The 17,326-nt window shown below is 37.6% G+C and overlaps 1 protein-coding gene across 1 annotated transcript in view; it reads right to left on the reverse strand.

Annotated features, from left to right (window-relative positions):
* RMDN2 (regulator of microtubule dynamics 2) overlaps positions 1 to 17,326 on the reverse strand; it is a 46,424-nt gene that overhangs the window by 20,706 nt on the left and 8,392 nt on the right. The window contains exons 4-7 of the mRNA XM_005141012.3: positions 16,740 to 16,842; positions 14,690 to 14,750; positions 2,939 to 3,014; positions 1,193 to 1,270 (exon numbers count right to left, since the gene is read on the reverse strand). Of these exons, the coding sequence (XP_005141069.2) occupies positions 1,193 to 1,270; positions 2,939 to 3,014; positions 14,690 to 14,750; positions 16,740 to 16,842 (318 nt within the window). The remainder of the gene's footprint in view (positions 1 to 1,192; positions 1,271 to 2,938; positions 3,015 to 14,689; positions 14,751 to 16,739; positions 16,843 to 17,326) is intronic.

Genomic DNA, 17,326 nt, shown 5'->3' on the forward strand with positions numbered 1-17,326 from the left:
GGCACAGCTAGCATATTCTAGGACAATCTTCAGCAACTCACTTTTGCATACCTAATGCTGATATTAAAAAATACAATGTGATGAAAAGCAAAATCAAAAGCTCTTTGAAAAAGTTGGTGTCATTCCTAATTCAAATCAACTGAGAAAAAATGTAGTTGTCAAAAGTTCTTTGAAAGCTAAATGTGTGATCCGAAAAAACTGCTGAAAGGTTACTTTGTGTTAAGTCTTATTGCAGATAAAGACAATGTCTACAATTTATCACAGCAACTCCTTCCTAGTTTGCAGGCACTTTGTAGTGAATGGCAATGAAAGCAGCTATAGGAAAAAGGCAGGGTTGGAAGTCACTACACATTAGCAGTTATTGTGCTGAGAAACCTCCCAGTGATCTTTTACAGCATAGGCTATGCAAGAACATTTTATTCTGATGAAAGATTCCTCACAGTGCTAGAGATGGATCAATAAAGATAACCACCTGAACCATCAAAGATGTGAGCTTAGAATAATACAACTCATATTACAAGCACTATTTTTCTAAAAATAATAATTAGTCCACAGCTAAATTTGTAAACCAATTACTTCAGTTTTTAATATATAAACGCTTTTCACTAAATCATTAATACAATTTTTAAGGCACCTGTTGTGTTGGCATAGTAAAAACTGTATATCTTGCAAAACATTTGGACAAATTAGAGAGATTTTTATGCCTGCATCTTTGTTGTGATATTCTCTGGGAATTTACCAAGCCAATACAGTATCCTTGCTGCCACAGACATAATCCCTGGGTTATGCAAATGCCTTTAACTTCAGTTATGGATGAGGGAAAAAGTTACTAAAAGGCTATGTTAGAAGAAAGTTTGTGGCAGACCAAAGAACTGAAATGAAGAAGTCACCCTTCCTCTGTTCCAAATGTCAATTACTTTTCATTCATACATTCAGATAAGAATTGAATACAACAATGAGGGACACAACAATGAGGGATACACAAGCACAGCTTACTTAATGTAAGGAATGGTCAGCAGTTAACATCAGACATGTGGAAGTTAATTCAGGAAATGTTAATGTAGTGCTTCATTTAGCTCAAAATATCTACTTCAGTAAATACCTGCATTGTCTTAAGTCCCACAATTTCATTTCAAATGAATCATCACTTTTCAGTATACTCAATTCATATGTCAGATAAAATCCAACTTACTGAATAGCACCATCTTCCATTTAGGTAATATAAAAAAGGATCTTGAGGCTTAAGTTCAATTGCTTTGTCTAGATGCTCCTATTAGAAAGAAAATTAGAGTCACTTTTGATGTTTGTTTATGAGTGTGTTTACATTCTTCAAATCTGAAGTTTGCTGCAGATTATATACAAATAAAAAAATTCTCTTTGCTGAGATTCTTTTCTAACAACGTAAAAAATGTTTCAACTGGCAAACCCCTTCCTCATGGAGGGAAACCACAAACAACATTATTTAGCAACTTTGCACACAATGCAAAAAGGCATGCTGTATTTACAACATTACTACACAGCTCTAAAGGTCAATCAAAGTACTCAAGAACTTTTGTCTTTAAAAGGCAACAACTTCCATTAAATTCACTTTATTTACAGTTAGTATTAGGAAACTGTCACACACCAAATCAGTGAGAAAGCAATCACTCTCTTTGACAGATCTTACATGCCAGCACCCATCACTGAAACATAGTCTCTTCCTCGGAATGTGACTGCCTCAGTTAAATGGTACATGACACAGAAAATTGTTACTATAATGTGAAATTCAGAAAATAAAATGATTCTGTTCAGGCTGAAACCATAATACACAGAAAGTATCTAATGAGGTGCTTCTTCCGAAACCATTTTCATTAGATATCATGAGTACCTTTTGCTAATTTACTAAAGAAAGCTCTTATTGCTCACCTTGAGTTAGAATAAAAAATAGGTTACTTCACCCCTAACTAGCATCTGCCTCATAAGATAAATTTTACTTCTAAAGCTTCATTCCCTGCCCCCAGTATCTGTTTTCCTAATTAAGCCAGTCACTAAAATATGAGTAATACAGACCTAAAAGCCTATTTTGTCATTTTGTCCACAAAATATCCAGATAGGAGCTGTTTTCATGCCCCAGATCCTGAATATTTCCCAATTATTCACACGGATTTCAGTACTTACTTGTGAAGAGGAAAACCTCCCTGAAAAGGCTACTGCTAACACTGCAGGCTGTTTTAAAATTCCTTCCTTAAACAACTGCAGCACTTGTGTTATTTGTCATTTTCCCTTCGTTGTTCCCAGCTCGTCCCAGCTCAGGCTTAGCTCTCTTAGCACAGTTCATGTATAATTAATGCTTTCTTGTAGGAAAGCTCCGTGGCACTCCAAGCCCTAACACGGACATGATGTGACAGGGACACATCCCTGGCATTCCTTGGGAAGTGGAATACATCTGCTGCCTTTCACTGACACCCAGAAAGGGGGGATGCTGGCTGGGAGGGAAGGGATGGAAAGTGCCTAAGCAACACCGAGGACAAGGAGTGGAGGGAGTAACACATGTAACACAAACTGCTAAGTCTAAAAAACACTATTACCTTTGAAAAGACGGTGTTAAATATTACTTCTTAAGGGTAGCATGAATGATGATTGCAGAACTGTGTTAGCTCATCACTTAATACTTCATGGGTTTATTTTCTAACCAGAACTGTTACTCCCTTTTCCTCCCCCCGTTTTGACTACAAAATTAAACAAAAATCTTAATGCTGTTCCCAGAATCCTACCTGAATTCTTATATTTTGTAAGCATATATTTGCATACATAAAGATATCTTTTTCATTTTAACATTGACACCAAAATAGACCTGTGGTGCTGAATTACTGTGTTGGAAAAATCTGTCTTTGACTATATGAGGAAATAATTTAAAGGAATAGCTTAAAAAAAACCAGAAAACCCTACAAAAACATACCTTAAAGAGATAACCATTCCTGATTTTGTTTTGTACACTTTCAAACTGAGACATATAGCCACACATAATTGCAAACCTGAGAGGGGAAAAGAAAAACATACACACATACTTTTCATGATTTAAATAAAGCTTTGAATCAAATTACAAAATATTTCAATACCTAATTCAAAGATTAACACCTTTCTTCTGTCTTGATGGCTTGACAGAAGTTTGGCATGAATGGTACATAGTCAGGAGCAGACAAAAACCAAAACAAAACAATAATGGAAACAAGAAAAAATTTAAATGACACTATTTGGGCTGTCAGCAAACAGGGATTACTCCTCCGAAATTTCTACCATTTAGTTCAGAGTGCAATACTTGCAGCCTGGCTCCGCACTGACAGCAGTTTAACTGTACAGGCTGTGCTCTGCAGTGCTATGCACTGGGAATGTGAACACCATCAGTGTGGTACCTCACCCGGGAAGACAAATCCTTGGGACATGCTCAGCAGGAAGCTGTGCATAGTCATCTTCTACTCTTCTCAAGCACATTGGTGCATTCCTGCACCTTTAGCATTCTTTTAATATCCTTAAAATCATACATGCATGTTCTGCTCTAACAGGATTGCTACTGCTATTATTAGCCACCTATTGCTAAAATTATTAACATAATTACTATTGCTACAAATTTGGGACACTGATGGGACACTGACAGTGATAAAAGAAATGAGATAATTTCTATTATAAATTTGTATTTTTAAACAAGTATAATTGAAAATATTTTCAGAGGTGCCTATCTACAAAGATTCAGATTTCTAAACAAAATAATTGTCTTACTATTTTTTCCCTTAGCTTTTTCCTAATTACTTCAACCACTATAGTACCTAAGACGTATAAGGAATCTCCTGCAGACATCAGTTGTACTATCGTTTGACCTATTTCTGTAAGTTTTTTAGAATTTCGCTTTTGTATTAAAAACATTTACAATGCAATATCAAGTGAATTGAAAAATTAATCCTAAAAGAGGGAAAATGAGTAGAATTCCAGAGGAAAAACTGAGTTGTACAAGAAACTTATCGAGATAATTATGGTAACAGAACCTCAATCTGTATAGCACACATGGTTTTTAAGCATTACTAAACCTCATCTTTTCTGAATTTCTTTATGTAATGTAATTATTCAGGCTCCAGTGAATCCTCATTAAGATGTCACTGCTAATAAAGCTAAAGAAACCATTTTATTGCTTACAGTTATAGCTGATGGTTTTAAGATAGAAATACTCGTGCTCCAGGTTGTTGTAAGTCAGTAAGTGTTCCCAGGTAATGCATGCAAGTCAGCATAACAACAGCAGTTGAATCTGTAAAAACTCCAGACAGACTGTCAAACACTGTAGAACAGGATGCATGTTGTGACCAATGTGCACTGAACAAAATCTGGCTAATGGCACCACTACTTCTGACAGCTAAAGCTGCGGGGGAAGCGCCTTTTGTGTGGGAATAAGCTGCAGCTGAGGGGAAAAGCAAGGGGTGGGGGTCAGGAAAGTTCAGGTATTTAGAAAGAGGGGGAAGGTACTGAAAACTTTATTAGGCTTAAGTAACTCATGCAACATTTCCCTTATTCCCTTCACTCATTAAGTGCTAATCAGATAAACTCAGCATACCATAGCTAAATGGATTGCTGCTACAAAAGAAAACAATGAAAAGCGAACAAGCTAATCCAGCATCTTGCAGTATTTCCCTGTCTGTGCGTGACAAGAAAGAAGGCCTTAGTTTAAACTAGTTCAAAGAGAAACTTCTACTTACAGCTAAAATCTCTGGGGAGGGAAATCCCAATAAAACTTCCAATGAATGAAAAATAAGCTAACCTACACATTTTAATTTTTTTTTTCAAGGAAAAAGTAGGAATGTCTTTCATGTCTTAGCATTTTTTTTGTTGTTGGGGTGGAGGTTGTTGGGTTTTTTTGTGTGTGTTTTGTTTGGTTTGTTGGGGTTTTTTATTTCATACTTTTGAACTGAGCTAGGCAGGCAAGTAGCATAAATCAACTATTTAATTTTTGGAGTTCTATGGCACTTCAGTGATTCATTCCATTTTTTTAGAAAGGGTGGGTTAGCTTCTGGTTTGGTTTTGGGTTGTTTTTTTGGTAGGTTGTTTTCTTCATTGTTGCTGGGGTTTTTTTGTTTGTTTAATTCCACACACATACACCCCTCCCCCCCAAGTAATTTTGAAAGACCTTAAAAACAAAGCAAATTTTATTTTCACTAATGCAAAGGGGTGCATTAGTCTTAGAATGATTTGGATTGGAAGGGGCCTTAAAGCTCACCCAGTTCCAACCCCTCTGCCACAGGCAGGACACCTTCCACTAGACCAGGTTGTGCCAAGCCCCGTCCAACCTGGCCTTGAACACTGCCAGGGATGGGGCAGCCACAGCTTCTCTGGGCAACCTGTGCCAGCGCCTCAGCACCCTCACTGAGAAACAAACGCTCAGAGAAAACCAGGAAGGCGCTAACTGCAAACACTAACTGCTGTCTGGTTCAACCCCGACGCCCGTTCCGAGGCTCGGGGCGCAGGTCTCCGCGAGCGCCGCCGCTGCGCTGTGCCGTGCCGGGCATCCTCATGCTCCCCGCTCCGTTGTCACCTGCCCCACCTGGTGGTGACACAGGAACACGGCAGGCAGCCACAGCACACGGCCCTCTCGCAGCTCGGCTGCATCCTCACCTTGCGCCCTACTGTAAAAAACTAAAAATGGGGGGGGGGGGTTTGTGAATGGGAAGAGTTTGTGATATTTACTAGGACAAAATAATTTAATTAATGTATTTCATACCTCTTTCACTCCCTCCTCTTCACCCAAGACACATCTGACATACAAAACAGTCTGAGTAAAGGCTAATGTGCAGGTAGCACACAAGAGGTTCAGTGAAAAAAAGTTCATTCCCGTTCCAGTTCTAAATGTGCTCCTTCGTCTCCCCGTCTCTGCACAGCTCAGAGTCCTGTGCATCCCACCTTATTTCTTAGCCAATGACTCTCTCCCTTACCAGTTTTGCACACTTACGAATTCTGACAGTCTGTAATGGAGCCAGACCCTTAGGCTTTCTTTTTAACCTGACTTCATGTGGTATCAATTGCCACATAACCAGATTTTGCAACTTCTGTGACAATTTATGAACCCTGTTGCATTATCCCTTGAGAGATCACAGTTTTCAAATTGCATCATTTTTCTACCATGGCCTTTAATCTATAAAAATGCATCTGATACTAAATTTCTATGGGAAAAAAAAAAAGTATTCATTTGATATAATTTTCTTCATGGTGGTGAGGGTATGGAAGCAGTGGCTAAGAATGTGAAAGACTGCCAACATACAAAGTAAAATGTGCCTAGGTGCAAAGTGAAGTCTTTAGGTGGGGTTTTTTTCTTGATATTTTGGAAATTTTTGTTTGGACTTTATTTTCTTTCCTTTTTCTTCTTCTTGGAATACAACCGAGTCCACTTTGTAGAAACTGGCAGAAATACAGTTTTTATATTAAAAATTCACCAAAGCACTGAAGCTGCCCTCCAGACAAACATCAGATGTAGCACACACTTGTACAGGTGATGCTTGCAAAAATATGGAAACAATTCCATACATTAGTTTTCAAAAAGACATCTAAGAATTGTCTCAATAACTTATTACAACATATACAATATACTAGATGAAGGAAAAATGCTGCTGTTAATGTATATCCACAGCTCACCAGTAGAATACATGGATGCCACGTTCTGCAGTTCTGTGGAACCTGCAACTGTGTTAAATTTCTGAGTCCCAGAAATTTAACTTTTATTTTTATAATGGACATATTTAGTGCAAATACAATCTTGAAGAAATTAGCAAAACATAGTCTTCACAAATGCAGAAACAGAGTCAAACAACAGCTTTCAGGGACAGTAACACAACAGTTGCTGTTGTTGAAAAAGCAACAGGGGTCTCTAAATTGCCAGCATCATTTCCTCTGTGACCATTCTGGCAAAAAGCTTGCAGCAAATAGATCTTTCCACATATCAAACCCACCCCCTTTTGAATGCTGCAGCATTTCAACGATGTACTGCTATTTAAAGAACCTTTTCCTAGAGGATGCATCATACTCTTCCTCACAGGCTGGACTACAGACCTAAACTCAGTCCCTGGAGAAGGACCACTACCATGCGAGAGTCTGCTACCTCCCTTCAGTGGGGAGGAAGACACACACCAAGAAGAAAGATCAGCAGATGGAGAACTTGATTAAGGGACCGCAAATACCCTGAGGCACTGCAACAACATTTCTGAACTGAAATATTCCACTGACCTGCTCCATGGAAAACACCACAAAAACAAAACAGAACAATCCAAACCCCTACTAGATTGTGATTAAGTGACTTTTAACAGATATAATGGTTAACGCCAGCAACTGCACAGCCCTAATGCATGACCTTCCACCATTCTGTCATTTAAATGGCCTAACCGGAAATACACAGAAGCTATGCATCCCTCTGATCCACTTACTACAGAACAAGTTACAGCTTTTCAGAAATGGCTTCTCAATTTGCCCTTCTGTATTAAAATTTTTGAATTATTCTTGTAAGAAATTTAAAACTTATTAAGATCAAGCATAATTAACAACACATTGTTGTAAACTTTTTTGGTCTCCCCATGAATCAAATACAGAGCGAGTAACTACTAACCTGAAATTTTGTTATATCAAGTTTTGATTGAAAGTATTTTTGCACAAGGTATCAACTCCTGAAAATATAAGACTGTATGATAGAAACAGATGCTTGTGGCTTGTAAATTGTCACTTTTCTAAATCTAAATAAGGGATAATAAGAGCAGAATGTTACAAGTATTTAGTTAGAAAACTGGATTTAAAAGTTGTCAGCAGTATGATAATATCCTACAACATAATCTACAATTTTAAAGAGTTTTATTTCACTAAAGACTTACTCTTATGCCATTGCACTCTACAAATCTGACAAATTATGTATTCTAATTTTATCACTGAGATTACGTGATGTTCACTTTTTTGTGGGAAGTTTGTAAAATCCCTTTGAACGTACATGCCACCTAATAGGAAAGTTCTCCGATAAGAACTATGTTTTTTCTGTTTCCGCAAAATAACCAACTTACATGGATTTAGGAACTTGACTTTATGATGCACGGTAGTAATCTCTTAATTTTAAAATTACTCCATTGATTGAATTCTAGGAGAATCTTAATCCCAGTTGGGTCAAAACAGTAGTAGACTTTCTTAGGAACCATCTTCTGAGCAATTCTTTATCCTATTATGAGTGAGTTTACAATCTTTTGCTCACAAAAAGTTTGACATTTCTGAATACTTTCTATGTGTAGAAACACAATTTCTACACTTCTGTATACTTTGTATCTCCCAAGTAATATAAAACACCTTCTGGTTGGGTACTCCACTGTTACAGATGAGCCTCTCAGTATCTTTGCAAGCTCTAGACTTTCTCACTGAAATATATTCTACCTGGGACTATCACTTTTTTCATTTTTTTTTTGTATACAGATTACAGCAAGTCCACTCAGAAGTTTAAGTCATATTAGCAAATCAAAGATTCCCTAAGCATCAGTTCTAGCCCAGGCACAAGCTCAGCACAAAACTATATGTGAATGTAAGGGTCAACATTTTGAATCAGACCTGGAACTGACTAATAAATCTCTACAACAATAGCTCATATGATTTCTATCATTATATCCTTCTCCATTTTTTGGCTTAGTAATACAGGTCAGCCAAAACACCCAAATAAGTGGTAATTATTCAATGAACCCAATCCATTCTCTTCTAATCTGTTCCCTCTCAGTAAGAGGCTTGTCAGCTCTGTAACTCACTTGCATGGACAACCCTCAGCATGTGAAACTTGTTTCTGCACTTCTGTGTAACCCACATACACACAACAGAGAAGAGTCTTGGAGCAGCTGTGGTTCAGGGGGGTCTTCACTTAAAATTAGTAGGGTTTCACTTGGTAACTTCACTCCAATCTAAAAAAGACACATTGTTCAAGGCCAGGTTGGATGGAACTTTGAGCAACCTGGTCTAGCGGAAGGTGTTCTGCCTGTGGCAGAGGGGTTGGAACTGGATGATCTCCAAGGTCCCTTCCAACCCAAACCATTCTGTAATTCTATACAAATCTTATCAGCAGATAAATTCTATAGAGTAACCCAAATTTAATGGCAGCACTAAATTTGATTTTGGCAAACAAACCAAAGCTCAGTGTAAATGTTATGAACACTGGCCACATCTAGTAACCTTTCTATTCTTTGCAAATCTGAAAAAATAATTTAGATGTGATTGCTTAGTTTTAAATAAAAGTACTGTTAACATAGCTCTACATTTTGTGCTTTCTGTAATTGTAAAGTGGTGCCTTCCAAAGCAACTATAGCACCGAATTCTTCATATAGAACTTCCAATTAAAATTTGGGTGACAAAGATGTGGGGATTCACAGCTGTCATTTGGGAATCACTGACCCACAGAATGATTTTCTCTGAGGCTGAGGAAAAACAAGACAACCTGCAGCTGGCTGGCACCAAGTTTTGCAAGAGAGCTCCTTCACAACTTGAATAATTAACACCAGCTGAACAAAGGAACAAGCCACTTCGAATACCTATTCTGCCTCTCTTCAGGGTGGTCATAGAAATAATAAAAGGTTACAGGTATGTTTTTCTTTTCTAGTGTTTCCAATTTCTTCAGTTTTTGAGAGGTCACCATTCAAAAAAGCTGAAGGTTTTTCGATCTCATTGGCAACTACATATTAAGTATGAGTGCATCTTCATAAATCTGGATTCAGATAAAATTATTCACAGCTGCACAAGTTTATTACCAAACCAGACTGACTACTCCAAGATATTTCGCTCTGTTCTTTCTGCATGAATATAGGTTACTTGTCAGTATTGAGACTGGTAAGCTGGCCAGCTTTGTCATTGATATATTTTATAATACAGGTTTACAAAAAAACATCAGCAATCTACTAAAAAGTTTCATAAATCAGGAAGAACACTGCTCTGGAAAAGGGATGTTTTTGCCAATATAACTCATCCACACTAAGGCTTTACTGGAACAGTTATGTCAGTCAGGGTGTGTGAAAAAAAGAACTTTCAAGCAGCAGGGATAAGCTTCCAAAAGAAACTTTCAGAGGTCTATAGCCTTAAATCCTTGCTTGACACGCATGGCGTGCATTTATAATGAAGAAAACAAAACCATTAAAAAGGGCCATGTTCTAAAATGTTCTCTAGAAGAATTATTAAGAGATAATATGAAAAAACACAGCAACAAATGACCCTTTTTGATGCAGAGGAAAGGCAGGAAGTAATTTTAAAGACCAAATCAGGTCAGTGAGGTGTTCTCTACTGACATAAAAATTTAAAAGTAATTGAGCCTAAAAGTGAAAATAAGAGCATATGGCTAAGCTGTGAATATTGGATGGGTGTTAAAGATGTATCCATATATCTATAGATATCTATCTCAGAACTGGATGGCATATTTAAAGGTATGTATATCAAGAATGCTAAATACAAATTAAATGCAACTTTCAAGAGACATATGAAGCAGTAAGAAAAGGCTGTATAAATAAAGCAGAAGGAAAAGAAACATAAATGAAAGTACAGAGCAATTGGCAGTGAGCAAATCATGACAAAAGTTGAAAGCAACAAGACTGAATTCAATTTCTTCTTTGTTTATATTGCCTCTACCCCCCAAGGGTTAACTCTAAGTAGAGAGCAAGGAACAGGACCAGGAAAAGAACAGGCCTATCATTTAATCCTCACTCATTCAGCAAGCTCTAATGTATTTAACAGCTTAAGAGAACATTAGAAGTAATGTATTAGTGGACAATATAGATAGCAACTATACCAAACATGAGTTAAAACCTCAGTTGTGCTGTTAGAAAATATCAAAACCCCTCAGAAATAAGAAAGTGAAAGTTAGAAAGAAATCAACCAAAGCTTTCCTTAGTCAAGGTTAGAAAGCCAGTTTCCTCACCAGTATCTTGACAGACAATGAGATAGCCTTATATGAAAAAAGGGAAAACTGTCTAAAAGACCAAATGGGTTTATCTCAGGCTAAGATCATTCACCTCATACAGCTTAAAAAAAAAAGTTATGTTAGCAGTGAGATGAAGAGGAGGGATGTTGATCTGAGACAGGATTGCTTTCATACTGAGCCTGAATTCATGCTGAGCTTCTCATCTATGTATCTGACCTCCTATTACAGCCTGTGGAGACCTTGTTCAATTCACAGTATCCCTGCCTGCACACTGATGCCTACTGGCATTGGAGATATGCTAGGGCTTTCCACTACTTCCAGTTGCTGGCCTAGAAGGGTACAAACACCAAAGGTCCTGTGTGATATCTGCCATGCCACACAAATATCCTGGCACTTCAAATGATGCATACTGCCTATCTACTCTCCACTCCCTGAAAGAGGAGGACAAGTCCCTCACTCACACATACAATGGAGACACTACATTTAGGTGTCAATCTGCAACTGGGTACTGCCCTTCATCTCTGATCTTGGGTAAAACTGGTATTTCATTCTTCTGTAAGTGACTGCCTGCTCATGATCCTAGTATTCTTGTATAAATATTTATTATGTTTTCCTTTTAAGTTTTGTTTTCTCTCTTATTGTCCTTGCACACTATGTATTTCATATTATTTTCACATATTATTTCTTCATGCCTTAATTGTATTGCACTGTTTGCTGTTCACAAACAGACATATTGTGCAATATCTACTTATGAGGTTTGGCAAAAGTCTGTTCGTACACAACTTAGCACAGGCTCTAGAGGGAACATTCACTGAAATTTTCTTTCCTGTTCCTGGGGATTAACATGTAAAATAGCGTTCAGGAGGATAAATTTGCATTAGCCAGGTTCAAACAATCCAGATCTGACATACAGCTGACTACCAAGATGTAGAAAATTGGTAATGCAGAAAGGCTCAGCAGAAACAAAAAAGGCAAACATGACTGCTATCTACAAGAACAGGAAAGGACAGGGGTTACAGATGAACCAAGCTACCCATTCCAGGGTAAATTATTCTGTTAAGTGCAGAAGCATACAGAAGAGTTAACATAAGTTTGTGGAAACAAACAGCAAAAAACAAAAATATTTTTCTTCTCTGACAACACAATGGCTTGACCTTTATGTGGCCTCTAACTCTGTTCTACCCAATGTGCTTCAAAATCTAACCGTGGAAATACTGTTTAGATTAAATCACCTGTAGAAATGGTTGCAGAACCAGGCTCCTGTGAATCTGAGCATCATTATATGTGTTCCACAAAGTTTTGTGCTAGGTCTGTTAGCTTCTAGTAATTACATTAATGAAGTAAATGATGTTAAAATCCCACCTAACAACAAAACACTTCTAAAATGAAACTGCCATGTGGGAGATGATGCAAGCATTTATAAACCTAGACAACCTCAGTAAATGTTAAAAATAGTCTGCAATCCACATGAAATCAATGAAATGTGTATAAAGTACTCTACACCAAGGAAAAAAATAGAAATGCACAGTTATAAAGCAAGTCAATCTGGTTAACCAGCAGCACAGCAGAAAAAGATCCACTGGGACCACAAACTGAGCAACAGGCGGTGGGCTAGACAAAAAACATACAAATGTCTGGATCTTGGAAGTCCATTGTGCCCAGTATTCACAGCCTCAGAGCAGCATAAACAGTATGGGGCATTACACCCGACAAATCATGAATCAAGTAAGAAAGACTTCAGAAAAGACAGACATGCAGATAAAATATTCAGAAAAAAATATTATACCAAGCTATTCAAATCTGTGGAGTCCATCTACAGTTCGAAACCCACCAGTGGTAAAACCCTCGCATTCACTTGTAGACCCAGACACAGTTTTCATCCCAGAAAAAGGATGAAAACTGTAAACCACACACAAATCCATTGCTTGTTATAAAAAGCAGTAGCTTACAAAACATAAGATTTTCCTCTTTAACCTCTCAAACAGGCTTTCCTGGAACACATCTCCTTACACTCGTAATTCTTCCTTTGCTAGATGTGCCTGCCAGTACAGGATCTTGCATCTGAAGTCCAGAAGACCACCTACATCTCCCTGAACAACACGTAATGTTTTATCACTGTAGTTTCTGCCAGTGAAATATTTATGCTAGGAGATTTTGTCAGTCTCGTGGGCTGGAAAGGAGGGACATGATTTGTGCTTGCATATGCTTTTGGAGTTGTTTATACATAGCTCTAGCTGAGAGGGGTACACCAGCATTACCCTGAAGAAGTGACCTTGGTTGTGGTCAGTCAAACAGCAGACATGTCTGTAAACCGCTTTCAGTAGGTGTTCAAGCTATGGGGTTCATATCACCTTACACTCAGTAATGACACTCAGGTGATCCTCTTCTTTGGTTCTGCTGGCAGAGGGCAACCCCCAGCAGAGAGGAATTAACAAACAGCTGAGGAAGGGCAAAAGAAAATTCTCCTATCTTAAACTGCCAGACTATAGCCACATGGGGCCTAAGCTTCACCTCCAGGCAGACATCATCATTACTTCCAAGCCATGGGAAAGAGCAAAAGGAAATACATCTGTGGCAGTGAAGCTTAGCCAAGATTCCCACAGCACTCCACTTCTAGCATGTCACTGTTACAAAGCAGGTGTTTAGATCACTAGTTGTTAGAAGGATAAAAAAGAATCAGAAATATGGCAATGCTCACAGGAACACAGTGTGGAACAATAACACAGCCATTCTTGAAGTTTAGGAAAGAGAGACCAAGTCAGAGAGTCACCTAATGAAATTAAAACATCTGTGTCTAATAAACTATTTAAATCTGAGATAGCTGACATGTGCTCCCTTTATTGGCAATGGAGATGTTGTCAACTGAATCTCAGGAGATACTCATCCTAATGCAGATGGCCAAAATGGACTCATGTGAACTGCACTCCAGAAAAGGCTACTTCTTCTTAGATTGTGAAGAGAGCTTGGGATAAAAGGATTTGGTTTAGATATGTAAAAGTTTAGTGAAATCCTACTCCACATGTGTAATGAAAAAATTAATGAAGAACATGGAAATCAAAATGGGAAAACTAGCAATATTAGAAATCAGGATTTCAATAAACTTGATTAATAGAATAAAATAGAGAAACTATCTAATAGAACTCAGCAGAATTATCTTTTACCTGATGATGTTGATTCAATAAAAAAATATGTACATTTGCGAAGAGTCTGTTTTATTCCTGGCAAGGTCTACAAAATTAATCCAATTGCCAAGCTTGAAGAAAAACGATATAGTAAAACAAAAATTGAGAAGTTAATTCAAACTTCCATAGCCCTCTCACTGCATATTTTTAATCTAAAATCTAAATTAGAATTTAGCTTATTATAAAGAAAAGACAAAACAAGGTCAAATGTCATTATTTTGTGAAGTGTTGAAAGAGAAGGTAAATGAAAGCTTACAGCTTCTCTGAGTAATTAATATATTGGTTTAAGCAAATACTCCTTCCTACTTTCCATGGTACATACTGAAGTATGGTGATTGAATTTTCATACGCCATAGTAAACGCTTCACAAATACTTCAATGAAATTTTTAGCTGCAACTGATAATTGAGTGCCATAAAACTATGAAAACTATTAGTGAATCATTTATGAAATTTATGTCAAACTGCAGTATGATAAATGTAATGTGCCATGAGCACTGTTTAGAGCCAGACAGCTGGGACTTTTTGTTGGATCTGAAATATACATACAAGTTGGCAGAAGGCACACTTTCTCAAACTTACCACTGGTGACTCTCAGCACTCCTGTCATCCAGCTGAACAGCCTTTTCAGCTATAATCTTTCCTGTAAATGGAATACAATATATTAAAGGATCTATTGCACTTTTCTGTGGTTTATGCAACTCCCAATAATGAAGCAACCTCAGGTACTCTAGCTGCAAAGAAGAAATTGCTTCCCATTCTTGTAAACATTTAACTGGATGATGTAACATCCTGGCTTTACATCATTCATAGCCATATGTAAATCTGTGTGCACATATATGGGTGTGATTTTAGTTTTTTCTCTTAAAATCCAATTTAGATGCAGCTAAATCAGGAAAGATTGGACTAGATTGTCAAAGGAGGCCATGCTGTGAGTAAGACTGAAGACCCCTTAAAAACAGGTTAAAGAAGCACCTGTCAGAAAAGCAGGCAAAGCTGTTTCCTATCTTGGGTACTGGAATGAACTAGTTGCAGTTCCTTTCTATCACAAAGGCTTCCATTTAGCTCCACTTTTAACTGAATAAAGATGACAGTCGGTGATTTGATCAAACCCACACTCCCAGCAGTAAGTTCAGATGTGATGCTTTGCTGTTTGCAGTCTCAGCTGCAACCAATTACACCACACTGACATTTCTGTATTGCAAGTTAACTTCATCAAAACAAAGAATGGCATACACAGGCCCCCAGCTCCCTGGAATGAGAAAACTCACAAAACTACTGCCAGCTCCCCCGCAGTCTCAATCCCTCTACACCACTTCCAAAAGCTGAGATGAAAAAGGCTGCTGCCACCCACCACTTCATGAGAAAGAGCCAAACTAGGCTGATTACTCAACACCTAAGACCAATTTCATTCCACCATTCTTTATCTCTGTCTTTTGCCATGCCATTATCTTTCATCAACTGAAGCTACATGAAGTCACTGGTAAAAGCAAAGGATCCAACAACAGAGTTTACTGTTGTAATTTAGTCCATGTCATAATCCCCACTGCACTTCATGATTTCCATACAAATAAGCCAAATTGCTACTAAAGCAAAGCCAGTATCAATTAAATAGCTAAGACAGTGCAAGTCTTCATGAGTATTCAGATGACAGGATTATAGGGACAAGGACCTTGGACAAGCTGCGGCTGTCTATGGCTTTGAGGTTAACAAAGAGCAGCCAAAAGTGCTTTGTCAGTGATGTCACTGCTAATAGAACAAAAAGTAAAAAACACGAAAAGAGTCACAAAATAAGAACTAAAACTTGGAATACACTTGGAAAACCTGAATTTGATGCAACAAAAAAAAGAGAGGCAATGGAGAAACAAAGGAGACAGAAGTATTCCCAGATACAGGCAAAAGGGAAAGTGACACACGTAGAAAAGACATAGGTTTTACTGTAATAAAGAAAAAGCCCAAAACAGAAAGGGAAACAAACTATTCCTCTAGCTAATATGCATCCAGAGAGTGAAAGAAAGAGCACTGTTTTTAGAAGCAGCAAAGGGCTGCAAAGAACAAAATCATGATCTTGTTGAGGTTAAGCTGTCAAGCAGGACACATAGGGAGAAATGCCTAGAAGCAACATCAACTGTCACACATGACTTCTGTTTCTGGGCAACAGTTTTTCCAGATTCCCAAAGTATTATCACCACCATCACCACAAGAAAAGGCTGCTGATATGCAGGAGTGCTCTTTTAACCACAGAAAAACAAAACCCGAGTTTTCCGTGGAATTTAGTTATTCCTCTTGCTCTCCCGAAGATGCAATTAAGAAATTATGCTGACAGCATCTGTCTTTTTTTCCACATACAGTATCTATCCAATTCTCAACACAATATAGGATTTTAAGGCATCATCCAGAGCCAAAGTATGTGATTAGGATCCACAATACTTCTCCTTCACTGAGTTTGGATCTCTCCAAAGGACTGAAATTATATCCTGTGGCAGTTGATTACCCAAAACATCATTATTATGGTATAAATGCTCCCATTTATCGGACTGGAAATGTCTTGGATTGGAAAACGTAACTGAAGCTCAAACATCTTTCACTACATTCAGATGACATTCTAGATGTATATTTTTCCTCTGCTTACCATCAGCAACATATTTCCTCTTCTCATTAGCATCAGTAGTCATCTCAAACAGATCTCCATAAGCACGTGCAAGTCTCCAAAGAAAGTCTACACAGTTTTCATACTGAAAATAGAGGACACCTGGGTAACTAAACTGACCAGAATTAAAAGTTTCCTTTCATAATCCTTAAAGCAGATTATCAGAACAAGGCATAAATATTTGGTTATTTTGTTTATTAAATTATTTTGGTTATTAAATACCCTGGACCATCTAAAGAGGTTTACTTCACAAATCAAATTTAAAGTTCTTTCAATATAAAAAATAAAAAGGTAATCCAGTGAGGCACAACAGATTCCTGAATGATGTGATGTTTATCTTTTTTAGGGGTGCCATAAACACCACACTCACTCATAATTAGTATCTCATCTACCTTCCATGGCATTTCAATGTGTAAATGAAAATACAATCAGAACTAATGTTTGCCAAATCAGAAGAAACTGATACAGCGAAGTAAGCAGTGAATATCAAGACACTTTGAAATTTTATCTGGAGTTACCTCTGAGCACAGTACAGTCAAGGGAAAAGTTTACATGAAGTAAATTTTAAG

This window comes from Melopsittacus undulatus, chromosome 3 (assembly GCF_012275295.1).
Source record: "Melopsittacus undulatus isolate bMelUnd1 chromosome 3, bMelUnd1.mat.Z, whole genome shotgun sequence".
Lineage (NCBI taxonomy): Eukaryota > Metazoa > Chordata > Aves > Psittaciformes > Psittaculidae > Melopsittacus > Melopsittacus undulatus.